At 38.6% G+C, this 22,834-nt stretch overlaps 3 protein-coding genes across 6 annotated transcripts in view; 2 read left to right on the plus strand and 1 right to left on the minus strand.

The window, feature by feature from the left end:
- LOC108764796 (MORN repeat-containing protein 5) overlaps positions 1-17,352 on the minus strand; it is a 21,207-nt gene extending 3,855 nt beyond the window's left edge. The window contains exon 1 of one of the 4 annotated variants that reach the window (XM_018513182.1): positions 17,182-17,352. The gene's annotated coding sequence lies outside the window, so the exon portion shown is untranslated. Of the gene's footprint in view, positions 1-8,610; positions 8,684-8,774; positions 8,834-16,578; positions 16,699-17,181 lie in introns of those variants that run through there. The other 3 variants (XM_018513178.1, XM_018513180.1, XM_018513179.1) reach the window with 3 other exon arrangements.
- LOC108764795 (mucin-17) lies at positions 5,989-14,803 on the plus strand. The gene is made up of 5 exons (XM_018513177.1): positions 5,989-6,580; positions 7,819-7,959; positions 8,627-8,915; positions 9,507-14,138; positions 14,213-14,803. Exons 2-5 carry the CDS (start codon positions 7,835-7,837, stop codon positions 14,573-14,575), a joined length of 5,409 nt encoding a protein of 1,802 aa, XP_018368679.1. The 5' UTR covers positions 5,989-6,580; positions 7,819-7,834; the 3' UTR covers positions 14,576-14,803.
- On the plus strand, positions 17,176-19,464 carry LOC108764797 (uncharacterized). Its single transcript, XM_018513183.1, has 3 exons — positions 17,176-17,244; positions 17,546-17,791; positions 18,789-19,464. Exons 1-3 carry the CDS (start codon positions 17,224-17,226, stop codon positions 19,098-19,100), a joined length of 579 nt encoding a protein of 192 aa, XP_018368685.1. The 5' UTR covers positions 17,176-17,223; the 3' UTR covers positions 19,101-19,464.
- The last annotated feature ends 3,370 nt before the right edge of the window (positions 19,465-22,834 follow it).

Consider the following 22,834-nt stretch of genomic DNA (forward strand, 5'->3'; position numbering starts at 1 on the left):
TTCTATACAAATCGCAACTTTCGACATCCAAATGTGGATTAAGTGCAATGATTTACAACTTGTGACTGGCAACTTGTCACTCCGCAACTGGCAACGGGGTGTTTGCAACTTATTGTAGAACGGCCTTAAGTCATAATCGGTGAAGTTGGCCAATAGCCAACTTGAACGACTTGGTTAAGACTGGTTAAGACTTCTGACGTTCTGACTTGCGGCTTATTGTAAAAGGCCCATTAAACTTAAGCGAATTGAGCAAAATCCAATTCTTACGGTCTAAAAGTATAAAAAAACTTTAAAAAATATAAATATATAGGGCACTCGAAATTTAAATACAATAATGAAAAATATATGAACAATGAGAGCGTGAAAATTGATGCGCAATTATATCAAGAATTCAATTAATTCACACAGGGTTGGGTACGTTAACATTTTTTAAAAATTAAATTAAGTTAAAAAAAAAAATTAAATAAAGAATTAACTTAATAAAAGTTAAGTTACGATTGAATTAACTTAAGTTTAAAATAAAGTTAATTTTGAAAAAAATTATTTTTAAGATCAGAATGTCCTAATTTTTCTTAAAATGAGATTACTTTAAATAATACTTACAAATATAGATTATTAGATAAATTTAATTTCGTATAACAAATCAAACTAACCAAGACTCCTTATAAATCGAAGAATTGGAAAGAATACGGGCGTTAGGAGTCAGGCGCAGAAAACGTCGCGCAAATAATACATTTATGAAGCTTGAAACTTCTTTATTCAACAAACGCGCTTATATGTTTCGGTTCATTTTTGAGCCTTCCTCAGAGCAAATACAAACTAACTATATAAAGTAAAAGTTATCCTGTCATGGTGAGCTTCCCTACATCTAGAATTTAAATACCAGAATTAAACAAAAAAAAAAAGAAAAATTTAATTTTATATTCACATGTAAGTTACTTATATATAATAAGAGTCACACCATATAAGGCGTTTTCGTTGAAATTTTACAAGAGAAAAGGGTATATGTTTGCATTATTTCTCTTTCTTTTTAACCTGTATCTAACTTTCTTTAATTTCTGAAACGATTGCTCATGCATGTTTACGACTACATCGACTATTTGTTACAAAAAATATACGTAAAAATTTAGAAAATGGACGAATGTGCATACTGTTCTACACCAATTCTTCATTTAAGGCTCATTTCATATTTATGTTGTTGAAATATAACGTTTATGATACCTAAAATTAGTATGATTTAAATAATATAAGCGGGAATTGACAAAACCTAGTCAATAAAAGCTGGCTACCGTATGGTGTGGCTCTTATTATACATCTCTCATCATAAAATCATTGAACTTTTTCTAAATTAATTTTCTAATGTTTGACTTTAAAAGAAAAAAAATCAGCATATTAAGAGAGATATAGAAAAATTTTTAATTTAAAAAAAGTTAATAAATTAAAGTTTAAAAGCAACTAAATTAAGTTAAATTAATGCATTTAAAATTAACAAAGTTAAATTAAAAGTTATTAAACAAATTCAAGTATAGAAATATATAAACAAAATTTATAGACTCCTTAAATTAATACAATTAAAAAATAACGGCAAAAAAATACAAATGGACATTAGGAGTCAGCGCTGGATTTTATATTGCGCAATGTTAACTAATACCTAATATTATAATAATATAATATTAATATATCACAAGTTCAATTTTGTATGTTTTGGCTCACTTTTTGAGGCACATTCTCAGAAATAAAAAATTACCGCTTATCGCACTAAAATCTGTTGAACTACGTCTCGCACAATCGTAGTTCCGACCTCCAATAATGCAGTCGCAGTGGAAATGTGATGAGATACAACCATCTTCAACATCATCTAACGTTGTGCCACCCAGTTAGCTGAATGGAGCAGATAGTGGAACTCAAGCTAATAATTGCAACGAAATATTTATGAATAGATGGATATTAATTTGCATAATTAATTAATGTATGCAAGCTAGAAACTCACCTCATCTCCAACAACGATCGCATGCGAATCCAAGCATCGTCAATCCATTATAACAAATTTAAAAATCACGTAAAAGCTATTAACTTTTTAACTTTTTTTTTTTAACTTTCAACGTTTTAACTGGTTACTACCCAACCCTGAATTCACATAATATATTGGTCTACCATGTTGATACAAAAAAATTTCCTTGGACGTTTCGGTTTACTTTAATCCATCTTCAGCAAATTGTGAAAATTTTCGTCGATGTCTCATAATATAAAGTTCATAAATGTTAGATAAGTAATTCTCGTCTATGTCTTGGCAAATAGTGTGCAATGTTGGAAAGATATTCTACGTGAGACCAGAGGATGAGTATATCCCTACTGTCAGGTTAAGAGGTGCCAAAATTGTCTCTTCGCTGTTAAGCCATATATTAACTGGAGAGTGCAATGTACAAAGCAATTAGTTGCGACGAAATTTTTCACAACTTGCTGAAGATGGTTTGAACTAGTTTGAAGTAAACTAAAATGCCCAAGGAAATTTTTTTCTATCGACATGGTAGACCAATATATTACGTAAATTAATTGAATTCTTGATATAATTGCGCACCAATTTCCGCGCTGTATTGACGCTCTTATTGCCCATATATTTTTCATTATTGTAATCTAAAAGTATAAGTTCTGTGATCGATATATCGTCACTTAGAACTTACAGCTTACGGCTTACGGCTTCTTAAAGCAAGGTTGTGGATTTAAGCGCAGTTTTAATTGGCTTATAACATTTCGAGACTGTATTTAAGTCCTAGATATAAGAATCAATTATATATGTCGGTCCTAAAGCACTCGTGTGAGAGATGAAATACGATTACCAAGTATCGACCCGATGATCCTTCCAACTCGCATCGTACGATTGAATATAAAACGAGGTACGATCGCGCGTAAGCGTGAAAGATCCCCGACACTTTACGCGTCGATTAACATTCCTATTATGAGGTCCAATTATAATTCGCCGTGTTCAGAGAAGACTGCGATATTACGCCAGCCGTTTCAGGACGATGCTCCCTTGGGAGCAACGATTCCAGGCTTATACGTAATCTGGAATGTCGTGTTAGCTCAGCCGAGCGTGACACCTCTGCCATACCGCTGGAGAATCTCTCACGCACCTGAGAATTTCTCGTAGGTGCACCGGCGAACTTGCATTTCTTTTCTCTCTCTCTCTCTTTCTCTCCTGTTTCTACCTGATTGTTATCGCGTTCGCGTACGCGCCGAAGGGAGATACGTTCCCCATTGTCGGAATTGCAACGAGAATCGGACGAAAGCTGGAAATAATCACGGATCTCTTGCCGATGAACGGAAATGAAATTTCAGGATAAAGACCGATATCGAATCGGTCCACCTACGAACTCGATCATAATCATCGCGCGTACCGGGGGCGACGTTGAGAACTGGTGAGAACGGCGGTGTCGAGGAAATAGGTCGGATTTACGGAGTAAGATATCGGCGCTCGTTCTCGCGTTCCCCTTTCCCGTGCCGCTCCTCCCGGGGGTCTCCCTCCCCTCCTCCCTCCCCGTCCGACGTCAAATTTGTCGATAGGTAAACCGTTGGATAAACCTTAATCCGGCGCGGCCTGGCGCGGTACCGTTGTCTTGGTAAACAGTGGGTTACGGATGGACAGTCGTGCAAGTGGGACGACTGTTTATTAACCCGCGCGTGTTCGACGTTCACAGAAAACTTCATGTAGACGTAGTCGCGCGAAGAAGCGAGAAAACGGGTTTCTCGCGAGTCCGTCCGTCTCCCCGACAGCGCGATCGCTGTCAAACTTAAGTCTATCGTTTTTCGCGGTTTCACCTCGCTCTGCTCTAACCTCAGAGCGGCAATCATGTATAATTTCTTCTCTACACGGAAAGAACGATTTTGCTGAATTACCTAAAAATTTAGCCGGATAGAGATCTGAAAATAATTTTGTTCAACCATTAAAATAATTACGAAATCTCAAGCATAACGAACGATGTGCTGCAAAAAGTTTGAACATTCTAGCAATCAATTTGAGCGTCCTATATTGTTACTTTAATGATCCAATACAATTATTTTTAGATCTGTATCTAGCTAAATTTTTAGCCAAATCATCTTTGCGCTCTATAAAAATTAGTTAAATAAAAATCTAAAAATAATTTTGTTGAACCATCGAAATAATTATGTAGAAATCTCAAGCATCCCAGATAGCCCAGAGTTCAAAAAGAATTCAAAAAGAATTCAGTTGTCATCAATTTAAAATTCATTTTCAAACTAAAAAAAAATTCTTTTTCTAAATAATTCTGAAAAGAATTCTTTTTGCGTCTAAAAATGAACTTGGAATTGATGGCACAACTGAATTCGTTTTGAATTCTGGGATGATGAGTGATACTGTATAAAGTTTGGGTAATTTAGCAATCAATTTGTGAGCGTGTTACATAATTATTTTGATAATCCAAAAAATTTATTTTAAAATCTGTATCTATATACAGGGTGCCTCTAAAATTCAGCATCATCCATCCTGAGTAGGCAGAGCAGACCTTAGACTAACCTAAGCCGAAAAGTCCTCTATTATTTTGCAATTTTTGCAATGGTTTAACGAGATATTAATTATATTAAAAATCGCTAAATATTAGTTTTCAATAATTTTTTACTCAAATACTATATCAATTTTACAGAAAAACAGCAAGAGATAAAAATTGTTAATTTTCTTCTTATAAAGTTCTGAGAATTTTTTCAGAATTTTTTAATACCTTATTTTCTCATGGTAGTAAAAATAAGAAAATGCAGTATTAAAAAGTTAATAAAAAATTCTGAAAAAATTCTTAGTGTTCTATGAGAAGAAAACAAATGATTTTTATCTCTTGCAGATTTTCTGCGAAGTTGATAGTAATTTGAGTAATTGATAGATTTGAGTAATTGATAGTATTGATAAAAAATTATTGAAGAACAATATTTAGCGACTTTTAGTAATTAATATTTTGTTAATCATTGCGAAAGTTACAAAATGATAGAGGATTAATCTTTTTGACTCAGTTTAGTTCGCTCTACCTGCTCAGGATGGGTGATGTTGAATTTTAGGGACACTCTGTATAACTAAATTTTTAGATACTTTAGCAAAATTTTTCGTTTTTTCTGTATGCGATTGTCGCACCATAACGATCTCCTCCCGCTCGTTCGAGGAAGACGAGAGTCAGAGGGGATCCTCTGTCCGAAATTTATTTCGACCGAGCCGCCGCCGCGGACGGCGATTGATTCGCTTATGAATGAGTTGCGTAAAGAATGAGTTGCATGCGGCTCGATCGTGAAAGATGCGCTCGCGCTCGCGCGCTTCGCGCGACTCGATATCGGAATAAATCAGCGTTGATTGCGAATCCAATTTCTATGAGAGGAATTTCCCCCAAATCCCTCGTTTTCGCGACGTTCCTTGATCCCCGCACGACCCGCCGTCAGTTCTTTCGCAATTTCATACGTCACATACGCGACTCATTCGGTCGATGTACCGTTAATCGACGTGAATCGTCGGCCTGGCTTACGTACGTATACGTTTGTCGTTTGATAAAAATTTGCAGAGCTCCTCTCGCTCCGCTGATGAGATCTTCGGGTGAGATTCATAGCAGCGATGTTGAATGGACGAAAGTCAATGCGGGAGGAGGGCAGGAAGAAGAAAACAAGATCCAATCACATGATAAAATTCTAGACGATTCTAATTAATGATTGTACCCTCGGAATCGTAGACGATCTTCGCTCGATAGAAAAGATGCTTGCGTACGTGCATCGCGCGGTCACCTGTTTCCGCGTAATTCGCTCCGTCCATCCGACGCGACGCGACGCGACGCGACGGCGACGTCTCTCTCGCGAGAGAGGAGAGGCGAGAGAGGCCGAGTCCTTTCTCTGTCTTACCCTCCAGGAGTGCGGTCTTCCCCTCCTCCTTATCTCTTCTGCTTCTTGTTCCGCTGCGCTCGTACCAGCCAAGGATCCTACCTTGCAGTACGTGTTTATCCAGGGTACAAGACGGCAGAAGAAGCGGAGCAGACGAGAGTGGCGTAGGAAGAGGACCGCCCGGCGAAGTCGTGTCAAGCGCGAGCACGTAGCGGAGCGGAGCGGAGCGGATATACTTATAAGAGGGAGCGAAGTACGCGAGAAAGGGCCCTGCGGATAAGAAAAGGGAGGAGTTTTACGGAACGCGCTCCGTAATCATCGCCGAGGTCGCTACACCGGCGAGTCTGACAGCAAGGTCGACCGCAAAATAGTCTCAACTGCTAAACGTCCTTGATCCCTTAACGAAGAGGGGAGGAAGGGAACGAGAGGAGTGAGACAGAGAAGGCAGACGCGAAGGAGCAGAAAAGGGGAAAAGGGATCGACTGGCGCGTTCTCGCGCGAGGGAATCGAGCATCGAGGGATCGCCTCAAATACTCGTCAAACGTCCGACGTTTTTCTCTTATTTTATCGCCGAGTATCGCGAGTTCGCTGACTGTCACGTCTGTGGTGTCGAGCAGCTAATCATCGAGTTGTTGCACCGGAGTCATTGACGGGGATCGCGTCTCCTCTCGACGGGATTAAATGACATTTCCAGGGAGTCTACCTTCGCTTGTAAAGTGTGAGTGCAACTTAAGAAATTGCGCGACAACCTGTCGACTTTTGCGCGTCTTTCGAATGTTTCGAGATTACGGTATGTGGGAAGAAAGGAAAGAGAGAGAAAGATTAGACGCCTGATTTAATACTCGCGATTATCTTATCGAGATATCGAGATCTTGATGGATCCAAAGCGTGTTAATTGTAAGATCAACCCTCAGATTTAAGCATTGAAATCGAAGCATTGAAGATATAACTGGGCAACGTAAAACCGGTTACCGATATGTAACAACAACCAACAAAAAAATTGGAAGGTTCGGTGACCTATCTCTCTTTCCTTCCCCCATGTTTCTTTTAATTCTCACGCTATCGTGTCGCGTTATTTGGCTAACTTGTACGGATCTTGGTAACCGTTTTATTTTCTTTAGATTTTATTCACTTTTTTAAACTCTCCACTGTTTACCCAGTCGACATCAACTAAAAATAACATATTATAATTGACAGAATGTGTGCTTATACTCTTTTATCGACTAACTCAATAAATGGTTTGCAACCAATTATTAATATGGATCATAAATTGCGATTGCTAAACACAATTAATATAGATGAAGATTAACTATTAAATTACAAGAGAGAAGGAATTATATTGTTATGGCATTAGTACATGAAGAATCTACGACCATCATTATGTTAGCGTAACTATAAATTTAGAATCATATGTATGTCCAACTGATACAGTAAATCAATTTATTGCGTTTAATTTTTCAAGCATTGTAAACACTGAACCCAGTGAGAAATGACGATGGAATCGATGTCGATTCGACGGCGATTCGACGTCAATTCGATGATTTCGACGTCGAATCGATTCCATTGTTATTTCTCACTGGGAACATGGTCTGACAAAAAGGTCGAAATGTCTGAACAATTTCGAATATATTAAAATTTGGCTCGTAGTTGTTATTGTTGATTTATGTTTATTTAAAAGTAACGTATCGTCAATGTTATAATTTCGCACCCAACAATGAACTGTTATGCAACGCCATGTGTCAAATTACACTCATATATTGTTGAGTGCGACATTATAACATTGACGTTATGTTACTTTTAATTTGTGTCGATTAAAAATCATTTTTCAATCACCTTTTTATTCTAAAGACTTTGATATTCAGGATATTTGTTAAATGTTAAAGAAAATAAAAAACAAGAACTTTATACAGGAATGTAACTGCAGTTCTCAAGCTCGGATTATGCTTCCGTTTTCAGAGAATCAAGAATTATCATGTCGCAACGATTGTGCTGGCTACTGCCGGCATTAACCGTGTCTTGGATGAGCCTGCAGTTAGGTATGGCTTTACCGGCTCACAAAGAATATTCGCACGTGTCTGCGGATACGTTTGATCCTAGGTCAGTATCACGCCACAGATTCCAATTAAATTTTTGCTTAAATTGCGCGTAGCACGCGTACACGTACGTGAAATATTTAAATCTGTGCGGTAAATGCTGATTTAGAACAACGCGTACCAGCGAAACAATGCATCAACGTAATCAACACGATTCCATTAACGTGGGGATGTAAAGGGGATGTATGAGATAAAACGAACAGTAGATTCAGATAAAAATCGCGCCTCGTCTGGGAAAGACAGGATGGAGAATGCGGAAGAGAAGATGAATGAAAACCACGGTCGACTCTTATTAGAGACCGTGGTTTAGTTCCCGTGCTGCCAGACGGTCTGCTGATCTTAACGAGCGAGTTAATTAGGAAAATTGCGTGCTCGCATTGAATCTTCGTTCTTATCAGTCCGATGTAGATTTCTCGTTGTGATACACCATCGTTGTCGTAGTTCTTCTTTATCGGGATTACTTAAATTCAAGAAACAAGCTCGTTGAGAAGCAAATGAGAAAATCTTCATGTGAGAATGAACGAATAGATACACCGCCGGTCTGTATCGCACGTTTATTACATCTCGATGTTGCGTTCAATTTACGTTAATTCTTAGATTAATTAAAATTTAATACATTGAAATGGCAGGGGCTATGATAATATTCTGGGCGTACCTTCGTACGTTTACAGCACGGCCACTTCAACAATTATCCGTCAGAACCACGATGGACGCGCGCATCATCCTCCGAACGGCAAAAACGAGACGCAGTCCAGCCACAAACTGGTCGCCTCTCCGGCCGGACTTTTGCGGCCCGACAAGTTTCAGTTTTATACTTACGACGACAAGGGCGATATGATTACGCGGCAGATGACCGCTCAGGAAATTCAAGGTCTTATCGCATCAGGTGGGGCGGATCACATCGCGATGGACAGACAGGAGCCTCAAAAAGCCGATGATGTCCTGACGGGCGGTAAAAAGGTCGGTTCACCGTCACTTGTTTCGCGTCTTTTGTCTCTTATCTAGTATCATAAGGTCTGTTTTTTATTCTTGTTGCACTAAACTGCATTAGTCGGAATCTACAATAGGTGTTTTAAGCCTTAAACCGTAAAAAATTGACCAATTACAGTCGAATGCGAAGAGAATAATTGATTATGATTCGTCCATTTTTTCTGACTTAAGGTTTAAAAATCTATTATAGATCCGGGCTCAGAACTTTCGCACTTTTATTAATTTAAATAATTAATTAACTTTAAGGCGAAGTATAACAAATCTGTATAAACATCGTATTATGTTTGCACTTTTTTATGAATTCAGGTTTCAAATTTATTTTACTAATCATGTTACATATTTTCATTTTAAATAAATATTTTTCGCGCAAATTTCTTGTTTCGCTGTTTCTAACAATTCAATATTAATAAAAGAGAGTATAATATCGGTTGTACAGATTTATAAAAATATTAGATTATATTTAGATATAGAAACGAAACAAATAAGAACGAGCGGTATGAGCTAACGGAATAGTCACACCTCTTCGTTTACAGATTTAACACATTCCACGTCGCATTTTAGGTCATGGATGTGGTACAAAAGGTACAGAACGTGTTAAAGAGCGCACTCGATAAGCCACCGACTGTAACGGGTTCAATACCGAAGATTCCGGAACATGCCAACGTTGAATGGAGCAATATTCTGCCTTCAATTCTATCTGGTGAGACAGATTCGATCCCCCCGAACAGCGATTCCAGTCAATTGTCGCATAAAGTGACGACAGAGAAGATAGAAGCTGAATCGACATCGAAACATCCGACAAAAAAACCTGCGACGTTGGACGTTCAGACGAATGCGTACGCTGGTTTTACTAATAACGTGCAGGGAAAACCTCATCAAGGCCATCACCCGCAGGAAACGGCAGCTACCGAGAAACCGATGATTCCAGTTCCAGTTATTACCCTAACGGAACAAAAGTTGTCCACGTTACAATCCGCCGTTACCGAAAGTCCCGTCTTCCAAATAGTCAGCGTGATTCCGGTCGAGAGTGCTGGGATTAAGGAAAGTCAGACCGATCCGTCTACAGCTGATAGCAGTGCCGCGAGTTCGACTATCCAGCTGTCTGCTCAGACCGAGGAAAGTCAAACGGAACAATATATCGAATTAACTCTGTCAGAGGTACCTGAAGAAACGACGTTCCCGCAACTAACGAGCTTAGACATGTATCCCGTAAGTATCACGAAGCAGACGACTACTAATACTACTAATAGCAAAGTCAGTCAAGGGATGGAAACCTCGGGAACCTACTCGATGACCACGCCAGGAGTATCAACGCATTCCTCCTCCACGAAACAGACCGTAACGCACAGTGGGTCCAGCGAGTTGACGACTGACAAGATCTCTCCCTCGAACGCCAGTTACATTCTTATACTGAGCAAGAACAATACGAAGGTATCCGACGATTCTTCATTCGCATCTAGCGTTACGAAAGAATCTCAAACGAACGGGACATACAATGACATAATAATCCCACAAACCAATACCCTCGCTACCCTAGTGCCGATTTCCCACGCATCTCCGAAACCCGAGGAGGCATCTAACGCGTTGCACTCACCGTCTACGCTCGCTTCCGTTACGAGAATCAAGGTCCCGACCGTCTCGACGTTGCATCATTATCTCAGCGAAGGCTTCTCAACGGTTACGAAAGAGTCATCAAGCCCGGTTACATCGACTTATTTTAATCCTCTACCGACCGACATTCAATCCTCGATAGAACCGTTACCCACGCAGTTAATCGATTCTTTTTCAAGTGTAATAAATCAAGTTTCGGAAGTGAAACCACCTGTCCTGCCCCTCTCGTCCCCATCGAACGAAACGCCAGAGATACCGATCATGAATATTAATTACGAACAGAGGCGTAACGTGTCCGAAGTAAACGAAAAGAATATCAGACCTATCATTAATACGCAAACTTATGCAACTTTTACTACCGAAATTCCGTTGCGAGACACTACTACCAAGTTTGACTATTCCATCACTTATCGGCCTGTCAACACAGTGGACAGAGAATCAAGCACGAGCAGCATTTCCGAGAATTCTCGGATTAAAGCGACGACATCGATTAGAGTCGGAACGACGAGTGATAGAATAACAAGCAATAATTTACCTACAACACCAACTGGACTTAAATCGACTCAAATCCACGTAGAGGTTTCGGGATCAACAGCAGCATCTTCGTTCGTGCAGCTCGAAAAGACACATGCTACAGCCGCTTCTTTGCCGATAAGTCAGACTGAAAGTCCCACGACTCTTGGAAGTATCACTGAAAGAATTATATCAGAAAAGACTTCGACTACTTCATTTTTGAATTTAACTGATACTAAAGCAGTTGCGTCTGATACAACCAAAACGCAATCAACAACCGCGTCGATTGACACAAATTTATCTTCAAATAAGCCTACGACAACTAATGAAAATTTTGACAACACTCTCGCGAATTTGAATTTAAGCGATCCAGTGTCTGCCATTGACAAAGTAATAAGTATCGTGCCACTACCGTCCAGCACTCCCACGATAAAACCGATTGATTTACCTGATAACATATCGAGTTTCGTTGGTGAAATAGCTGGCGATATTGCAAGTGGCCTTATCGCCGGATTTCCAACGACGAATGTATCGAATTTATCGATCATCGAGAAAGAAAAAATCGAAAACGTCACTGAATTACATGAAACGGAAAGAAACGTTACGCAATCGACACAAGAGATATTAACGGATCCAGTTCGAAACGGTACATTAATTTACAGTACTTCAACGCAGATCAAAGAGTCGAGTGATACTCTAGAACCGATTAAATTGTTAAGCAGTAACGAGAGAATAGACGATTCCACGAAAGCATCTTTATCATCGCCAGCAAATAAATTCACAAATGTCAATGGTGAATCAAAGGTTGCTATTAAGCAGAATGCAACAACCGTGGGAATCGTTAGCGTAATTCCTGAACAGACGACGACGACGACAACGACGACAACGATAGATGTTGGTATTCGATCGCCAGGCGTCAACAAAACGACGCTTAATACAAATAACAATCAGAAGAAAACGGAAATAAAGGAGAAGATAAAACCGACTGAAGCACCTATTGTGAGGACAGATTTAAGTCCCGAACTATCTAATCAGTTATCCGTAAAAGTTGCGAATGATACCAAAAACTCGGGACACGTGGAAAGCAGTCCAAAAATAGAAGCATTAAACGAAAAGAACGGTTCCTTCGCAAATGCTTCGTCAATAATGAAGGAGACCGTAGTGCTTCACTCTATTAACGATTCGAGCTCCGAGTCGAGCTCACAAGCATATAGTGACGTTACAATGGACATCTCTGTTTTGAATGTTACGTCTGATGCTATCGTGTCAAATAGAAATTCTACCGATCCTGCATTTTCACAGAATTCAAATCACGTTACTAGTACAGCTGGCTACAAGAACAAAGATAATATTCAGAGTAAAGAGGATAATAAGAACAATGAATCTTCTTCTGTATCAATTAAAGAGCATACCAATAGCTCAATCAAAATAACGCAAGACTCAACGAACGATGCAAATGTAAATAAGGAGAATATTTCTCGGCTTCCTGATAATCCTGTCAATAATACGTCAAGTCAGATTGACAAAAATGTGACGCAGACCACGTCAACGGCCAACGCATCAATACAGAACGACGAGGATTCGAATAACACGGAGAGCAAGACTGCCTCTTTGAAACATTCCGAGAGTTCGCCGAAGCCGGACGTAATACGTTTGCAAGCGTCGACGTCACCGTCGAGTGTTCCGGTCCGTCAAACGTCGAGACCTGATTACAAACCGTCGGAGAAGCCCGACGTCACGAAGACTGATGCCGATGTAAACGCGGAGGACAAGTGGACGCTTATATCGCAACAGGCTTCACTGGCCATATCGAAGCTTCCAAAGCCGCCGAAATTGCCGAAGCCGCTGCAGAGGAAACCAGTCAATCACGCCCAGACGTCAATACCGCCTTCCAATTCGAATTCCAACGACAGCATCCACGTTCGTTCTCCAGGAGTCGAAGCGCCGGCACATCAGCAAGAACAATCACAATCCTCGACGCAATTCCTACCGTTGGACGCGTCTCAGAGTGGTAGCGGCTTAGACGCTACCATAAGACATACCAGCGCCGATATTGTAAATTTCGCCAAGTTATGCAACGAGTTGGCCTTCAATTTCTGGGTAGCCACTAATAAGGGTCTGAGCACCGCGAGATCGTTGGCACTCTCGCCGTTCGGTATGACCAGCTTACTAGCGATGATCTTCCTGGGTGCTCGCGGTCCGACGTCCGATCAGATGAACGAGGTACTCGGTTTGGACGACGTGGCCACGTTCAATCCACATTTGGTCTTCCAAAACATAACCGACGCAGTAGGTTTAGCTCGTGGCCAAGGTATCGCAAACGCTGCCTTTGTCCGCGAGCTGTTCGCTGACAAGATGAAGGTCAGGAAACTTATGCCCTTCTACAAGGAGCAGGCCCAGCAATTCTACGAGGGCCTCGTGACCGAAGTGAACTTCGCCACCATTAGCGATCTTGTGCGCAGAAGAACGAATCTGCTGGTTAGGAAGCAGACTGGCGGCAGAATCAAGGACTTTGTTAAGACGAACACGGTGCCGCTCAGATCACCTTTGGCGGCGCTCTCCGCTAATGTATTTCAGACAGATTGTAATAGCAGTCTGACAAGTTCCGTTGGTAGGGACGGCGAGCTGTACTTTGCCGTTTCGCCGGCTGTGAGACAAAGGAAACTCGTACCGGTCCCAGCTACGACTTGGCGATCGGGTGTCTTAGCTGGCTATGAACCTAGCATCGATGCCACGGCGATCGCTCTTGGAGGCAGCGACAAATTGGTTTCGACGATCTTCGTGTTGCCGGGTCAACAGGGTCACACCGCACCTGGCGATACCCTGGATCGTCTGGAGCAGCGCCTCGTCAGAAGCGCGTTTCGCGACGGAGCCTGGAACAAGCTCCTCAAGGTTCTCATACCGAGACACGGTCTCGAGCTGCAGGTGCCTAAATTCAGTCATAGATCCGTTGTCAATGCAACTGCCGCCTTGAAGAGGATGGGCCTTGATGAGCTCTTCTCGGGCAACGCCGATTTTAAGGGTATCAACGGCGTAGGTCACCGTCTTTACTTAGCCGACGTGTTACAGGTACATACATTTGTCTGTTCGATACCCCCAATACATACGATAACGCTGCTTATAATCATGAATTTTTTTCGCAGATGAATTTATTCAGCACCTGTGGCGACGAGAATATTCTTAACGGCCGACATCACGTGGAAACGTATCCCGCGAGTCCATTAAGAAGAAATGTTGAACGACGAACGGAGGACGATAATTTCGGAAACACTGCTGAGGAGAATACAATGAGATACGGCACGTTGCCGCAAGAGGACAATATAGATTCTTACACAGACCAATCGCGCACGGTTCTGTACGGATTCTACAGAGAGGAAAGACAGCTCTCGGGATCGTTGGAGAAATCGAGGTTGAAGCTCGACAGGCCCTTCTTATATTTTGTTCGACACAACCTTTCCGGCATAATACTTCACATGGGACGTTTCAATCCGCGATTACTGCCCTAAACAAGGGTCTATCATCTTCTATCGAATGCCATTAATTCGATCCTGTTCCTTCTATTCGACATCTACATCCACGAATTTTTGTACAATTGAGGAAAACGACTTTCGTTATAATTGCTCAAACGATTCGTTCTCTATTAGTCGAGCGACTCAACGCGACATGATGTCGTGGCCCACTTTTTCTGAACAATGAAGGTAGGACGTGTATATTTGGCATGTTCTAGAAAATTTGTAAACAATTTTACTTAGAGTTACTACCTATTAGTATCTTCATCGTCTTCACTTAGAAATAAGAAATTAGCGCGATATCGTATTCGCGGCACATTAATATATGTCAAACGGACCCGGCATTGACATAGATCTTATCATTTTATATTTAGGGAGTGGTTAAACGCATAAAAATAACAGACTGAAGAACGGAGAAGAGAAAAATGGTACAAAAAGAAAAGATCTTAATCACGGTCCAAATGATTATCATCATCATCATCATCATTATTATTATATTTCTTTTTTTTATATACGAGTATAAAAACATAATTATTTTTAACGCAATCGCCGGCGAATGTTAAACTTTTATCGAGAATCAATAATTTATTTGGACCCTGATTGACATTATACGCATCTTTTTTTTAATATGATTAACAATTGTGATATGTAACTGAGCGTTGAATTTTTTTGTACATTTCGTAGATTAATTTGTTAGGACACGCACATTGTATGTGAAAAATGTTTCGATGTATTTTTTTCTTAACAAAGAGACTTAATGTCGAACGGATGATGCGTTGAATAAAAGCAACATCTCTCGTTCGTTCTGTCATTCTTAAAGGTAAACTCCAAGCTGGCTTTTTGGGCATTACCGTACTTGTGAGAACACAAGATAAGAAAACTGCGTTGATATCGCGCAACCTACCATAAATAATATGCGAACTATCTTTTCCAATACGGACAACTTTGAAACAGCGACTGATATTCGGATTGTAAAATATATCGCAATGTAGAATATATAGCAAATGGCGAAAATTACATTGTACCTGCTGCTATAAATTTACATCGACACGATCTTTGATATATCACAAACGTAATCATGATTATGTTATTTTATATATACTTATATATATTTATATATACACTCCGTGTATTCCGTATATGACCTATCTAATGTGTTCTATTGTAGAAGGTAACTTTTTCATACTTTAGAAAATTTAAACTGTTTATGCATATCATCTCGTTATCTGCGTTAAAATGGTACACGTCATTGTTGGATGATAACCGCGCTGAACGGCATTGAGGGGGTCTGCATTCGCTTATCGGGTAGTTATCGTTAAGTCGTCGTAAAGGTAGAAACTTATTGTTTTTCAGTTTTTAACGCTAAAACTGCCTCAATAATTCTACTTGGAACTGCAGTTTCATTACAACGAACGCAAGCATTCTTCGTTACAATGCACCGGGTGATAGTCATATCGTATCGAGAGTGATCGAGAGTAATCGCAAGTTTTTAATGTATGATCGACATACAAGGTACGCGATCGAGTGACAAATACATATTTCGTTCGCGATCTCACCGTCTGATTCTAATAAACATTCACCACGATTGACGAGAGACCCTGTAACAGAATCTGACAGAGAAAAGTATATTCTACTTTTTCCCCGTATATATACTATCTCATTCTAACTTATACTATATTTCATTCTATAATTTTAATTAACCTTTAGTACCCACAATGATTTTCCGATCCTTAGTACACACGATGGGTCATTCCCGGGTTAATTTTTATTACTTTAACAAATATACAAAAATTATTGAGCGATTTTTGCATATACTTTAACATCTTTAGAAAATATTTGTAAGGTTGTGTGTATTTAAAAAAAAATGTTGTAACTAATTACTTGATGCTTCTAGTTTTTCGAAGAAAAAAATGTGCAGGAATGATCCAATCGTGTGTACTAAGGATTAAGTTATAAAATGAGATAGTATAAGTTAAAGACAGGAAAGAAGTACTACGTACCTTTTCTTCTCCAAGTGATAAAATCACTTTGATAAAATCACTTGTGGCCAATCTCTGTTATAGGACTCTAGTCAGAACTTACTCTACCATCCTAACCGTTAAAATAATTTTCCAGTACTTCTTATCGCTCGTAAATTTGCATGTGTTATGCAACCCGCAGGAAATTGCATCAAGGACTGAGTTGGATTTCTCACTGAGACTCGTATATGTACTAGTGTTTTGTTTCAATGGAACAAATTCAAGCGTTCGGAACAGAAGCGTCTGGATAAATGATGGGTTGATACGAGTCTAAATACTTTCGTTTGCGTTCAGATATCGCTGATCCGTTACGCAACGTTAGTACGCTGTAAAACAATATGAACACCTTGCTTCGAACAGTATACGATGCTTTACAAATCTGTACAGGTTCAGTACACAAAAATTCGATTGTATTACCGACTATTAATATATTGCCTTAAAAATCAAGTTTTCTAAAAATACATCCACGTCAAGAAGATACGAATGAGATGTGAAAAGCGACACTTCGTGTATCAACTCCGGGATCATTTATCATCGTAAATAAGTAGTATACACTTGCGATAAGCCGTGTAGATTAATAACTACTGTGAGGAGGAAATTTCCCTCTCCGACTGTCTCATATCCAAGATGTTTTTTCTGATCCTGTTGGTATGTATACCGCCTTACTGATAATTTAATATTCGCTCGCCGATTATCCATTACAATTTGATACGATAATTTTACACTTCTAATCGGCGGTGATTATCAGCGTTCGTTCGCCGATCGCTGTCGAGATCTTGGACTCTTTGTTTAAGCTGCTTATTGTTAATCGTTGCTACGAAAGCACAGAACCGCTACTATCGAGGGAGTAAAACTAGACACCTCAAGCACGCGTTTCGTCTTACAATTAGACGGGGTAAATCCACGTGACTCGAAAGCTGTACATATATCTATAATGCGACTTATTCAGGATGCGGATTGCTCCGGCCGCATGCTGGCTACTATTCTGGTCGCATGGGTAACAACGGCGATGATAGCCTCGATATTACTGCAATGGGAGCACATGTGGGTTGTTTTGGTAATATTGACGCTACTTTTCTTCCTGGTTTGCGGATATACCGTTTACACCGTGAAAAGAACTCACGCGAGAATTCTGATCGAGCAACAAAGAGCGGCAATTCGGACTATCTCGGACATTACTGCCAATCGCAGACAGGTACTAATTTATTATTTTCGACCGATTGATTTTGAATTTTTAAATATCTTTCAGGGGTGTCTTAAGGTGAAATCACACGGTGCGGAATAGGACTGCGGAATAGAGAATGCGTCATTTAAGCAATCAATCAACGTTATTCCGCATTTGCGGAATACAGAGTGCGTCATTGTGTTCTAAATCGTAAAGTCACCTAAACCGTGTTCTTGTAATAAACTGTCGTATTTTGAAAAATTAAAATAATTTGATGCTAATTGATATGATTATGGAATCGCGTAATGTTAAGACGAATGAAGCAAAATGACAAAATCTAAGTGCGTAAATATAGATATCAAGATAAAAAAATAATGACGCATTAGATGCGATTTCAGCGTGCCCTGTTTACATGATGCTGAAAAATGATAATAAATGCGTTAAAGCAGTTCAAAAAATTGTTAGAAGATTGTAAATACAATATTAATTATAAAATATTAAATACTAACCAGTGATAATTGTTTTTTAATTTGTAAATTATATTTCATTTTAATAAGTAAATTATTAACGTAAAAAAAGTCAGTAATGTTTAAATTATGTTCATCCTGGATGCATCTTTGACGCACCATGTGAACACAACACACAAAACTTCCGTGACGGAAAAGTGCGGAATAGCGCTGATTGGTTGCTTCGATGACGCATTCTCTATTCCGCACCGTGTGTGATTTCACTTTTATTCTTGAAAAATATTACATACGAAAATATTATAGTATATGTTACGTACTCTTTAAAACTTTTTTTAGAGTGAATCTCACTCTTAAAGATTGAAAATTAAGCTACTCTTTAGAGTAAAAGTCCACTCCAGAAATTTAAACAATAAATTTTCATGATATAAATTCTAGAACAAATTTCCAGATCTATCTGTTATAAATCGTACAAAGAAAGTATAATTTTATACAAGATGCGGCACTTAACGTCCCAAAGGAAAGGAGCTAAATTCATGTCTCCGCGTGTTCGTATTTTGCAGGCGGGATCGTCAGCATATGCGGTGCATTCTTCTCCAGATTTACCACCGTCTTATGCATCTGTGATGACTGTTCAGGGAACATCGAGGTCTGCTCAGATGTCAACGACCATCAACCCATCCAGCGAGGACAAATTCGAGAATCCTCCACCGTATTCCATCGTAATCGCATCTATAAATGCGGCGCAAGAGCAAAACGTGGAAATGTCAAGAGAACGGCACGTACCGTCCGTACCCACAAAAAAAAACGAAGCTACCGTTTTAACTACTTCCACTCTCGCCTCCGCCTCTCAAACGTACCCGCAACCGAGATGATTTATAATTAATTAAATTAGTCTTGTGGAAGATACAAATGGGATTCACATTGAAAAATGTTGAATCGTACAGAAGATGAATGAATGAATGGATTTTTGATATGATCACAATTTAAATTTTTTGTCAATAAAACTATTGTTATCTTGAAGATATCATCGACGATAAGAACTTCAACGAGGAAAGTGACCGATTAGAATTTGTACGATAGAACAAAAGTTGCGCATTTATCGTGGCTAAAATAATCGCAACTTATATCTGTTTAGCTTAGAAAATTGTATTTCTATCCGTGATATTTTCTTGGTGCACGTAAAATCTTAATCGAATTAAATTTGTATTTCCCGCATTTTTAACAAACAAATTTTTTACAGCGTTATATTACATTATAAAAATATATTTGTAATTTTTATAGCATTCACCAAAGTAAAGACTGAAACCAAGTTGTAACAGCAGTTGACTCTTTTTTAGTGCTCATAATATTCAAATAACGCAAGTTCTTTATGAGATAATTAATTCAAAGTAATTATTTTTAAGATGTCTTTAAGATTATCAAAAGATGTCTTCAAGACTTTCTGACAACCCAGACATAGATATTATACATATAGAATTTATAACAACGTATTAATTTTATGTGCAAGGTAGGCGCTTTATTAATGCAATATTTATTGCTCTTCTTGTATGTACAGTCTATATAAAGATATGAAATGATAAACAGATAATAGACTGTTGCAACGCGGTAGCGCGCCAAGTGCATAAAAATATAAAATAGGTCGCTTGACGGGTCGCTTAATCGCTTAAGGGTAAATTTTCACGAGCTGCTCAAACCGGCTGTTTCAGCGAGGTTTGAAAAGGATCACGTGATCAAAATAGGCGTTTGATATTCGTCAATTTTGACCACATGATTCTTTTTGTCGCTGAAACAGCCGGTTTGAGCAGCTCGTGAAAATTTACCCTAACGTGTAAATGTCATTACGTATATGTTCGTGCCATTGCCAAATTCGTGATGCTACCACTAGCTTTATCTGGAGTTTTCACATCAACAAATTTTATATTAAAATTACTCAGAAACTAAAACCGCAATAAAAAATCTAAAAACATTTTTATTATAGATAGAATGTCATCGGTATCTTTCGATTGCGACCAGTCCGAATAAAATTGGTGCAGCCGATACCGAGATTTGGAGATAGTGTTCCGAAGAGGGACCATTTCAGCTTTTCAAATTTTTTCAGTCGTACATGTGACACATACATATAAAGCGTTTTGTCCATTAAGCTGCTTTTCACAATGCCTTCATACAATTTTAATTTTAATCAAATACTTATACAAGATGTTTGATAAGTAATGATAAAACTCTCGCATAGGGGGTAGAGCGGATTAAACTGAGTCGAAATGTGTTCTACCATTTTATAATTTTCGCAGTTAACAAGATATTAATTACTAAAAATCGTCGAATATTCAATAATTTTTTACTCAAGTACTATCAACTTTACAGAGAAACAACAAATGACAAAAATTGTTTATTTTCTTCTCACAGAGTTCTGAGAATTTTTTCAGAATTTTTTAGTTTACCGCATTTTTTCATATTGGTAAAAATAGTTACACTAAAAAAATGCAGCACAAAAAAGTTGATAAAAAATTCTTAGAGCTTTATGAGAAGAAAATAAATAATTTTTGTCTCTTGCTGTTTTTCTGTAAAGTTGATAGTACTTGAGTAAAAAATTATTCAAAACTAATATTCGGCGATATTTAGTAAGGTAAGTCGGGGGAATACGCCACACTTAAGCGAAATTAGATTTTTGAATAATTATTTGTTCAATTTAAATTACTTTACTGATCTTTTTCTTTCATCCTTTATCTATGATTTGTGTATAATTGGAATCGAATATATTCGTTTTTTGTTATTAAAAATAAAGTGCTAAAAATGGGTAATATGCCACCATGGGGGTAATATACCACATACAAAAAAATACAATATATTCAATGTATAATGTATATAATATACATTACGCGCAGAAATTAAAGCATCACCTCTCACACCTTTGAAAAATAGGTAAACTTCAAAGGAGTGTAACTTTTACATAAATGGTCAAACTGAGATTTTAAAAAAGGTATTTTGTAGCTTGACATCTCTACTTTCCAAACCTGTATAATGAAATAACGATCCGGTTGATTTTTACGGAACTACATGATTATAAAGGAAGATCCGTAAAATGTCAAAATTTTTTGTAAACTTTGCACAATTTCATGCCGTGAATGAGAAGTCGGGCACAAATACAATTCACAGCTTTCGAAAGCGTGATCCTTTATCTTTAATTTACTTTTTTTTACCTCTGTAGGATTTTTTTTACCGAGTTATTCAACATTGAAGTAAAAATGATCCCTTTGACTTTGACTGCTCATAAAAGACGAACGGAGTGACGTACGGCATTTTTAAAAAAAGCAAAAAAAAGTTCAAAGTTTTCTCTTTAACATGCTTTTATCAATTTTTAGACACAGATAAGCTTTTTATGTAAAAACTTAAGTGAAAGGTAAAGTTGAAAACTGAGACAATTATCTGTTTTTATTCAATTCGATCTATTCTGATAAAAAAGAGAGAGAAACCCTATGATATTAACGTAATTTTACACTTTAGAGTTTACTGATTTCAACGAGACTCATAAACAGTTGCGATATTTTAAAACTAATGTCCTTCATGTTCGAAGTTACGATTTTGGGCAAGACGACATTTGCTGATTTGAATTTAATCTTATATCGCAGCATGCGATCACACCGCTGGCATTAGCGTTATCCGATGCGTATCATGTGGAGGTTGCACACTCGGATTTACGCTTCTTGTGTTGTGTGCGTGTATGTATGCTGCTTGTGTGCACGCCCGTGTGTGTAAATGAAAAAATTAAATTTTAATATGAGGTATTGCTGCCTTTATTATAAATTACGTCTCTTAACCGTTGTTGCATGTTTATGCACCGCCGAATCGCTGCTTGCGGAATTTGATGCCAAACTTGACGGAATGCTTCTATTAATTGTTTTAATGTTTGTATTCGTAGATAATGTCGTCGCAATCGACGCTCAAGCATATCCCAGTCATGCTCAATCGGTTTGAGGTCCGGGCCCATCGGCTGGTGGTTCAAAATGTTAACACGATTTTTTCTAAGAAACGTTTGTGTAATAAATGCAGTATGGCAACGGGCATTATCATGCATAAATATGAATCTGTGCCCCATCCGATCACGCATTGGAAGAACACATCCCTTATAAAAATTTTTCACCGTTTTTCGCCCGTTTTTAGCCCGCACGAATGGTTAATTTGAGTGGTGAAAACGTGCATTTTACTCAGTGAGTATGACTCTGTTTTTAGGTCGCAAACAGGAACTTTTCCGTAAAAATGAGTGGTTAAAACGGATTGCACTCATGCAGGTCATGAGTATATCTGAGCGGTAAAAACGTATAGGGTAGGTAGTCCAACAGTGAACCAATAGTACACTATGAACCATTGCGATATTTCGTAAATGCAATATTATCAGATTGTGCTGCTATCATGCAGCGACTCGCATTTGAGTCCCTCCTCGGCTCCCCAGTCGACTGGTAGATTGCGCCAAGAACAACCATGTAATGTCACATTTTAAGAATTTTGGGTTGCAAAGTAAATTTTTTTTGTAAGTTTTACGTATTTTTTATGTTTTTGTTGTTATACCTATAATTTTTTTCATTGTGCAATAGTTTTATGTGCACATTTG

The sequence above is a fragment of the Trachymyrmex cornetzi genome, unplaced genomic scaffold (assembly GCF_001594075.2).
Source record: "Trachymyrmex cornetzi isolate Tcor2-1 unplaced genomic scaffold, Tcor1.1 scaffold452, whole genome shotgun sequence".
Classification (NCBI taxonomy): domain Eukaryota; kingdom Metazoa; phylum Arthropoda; class Insecta; order Hymenoptera; family Formicidae; genus Trachymyrmex; species Trachymyrmex cornetzi.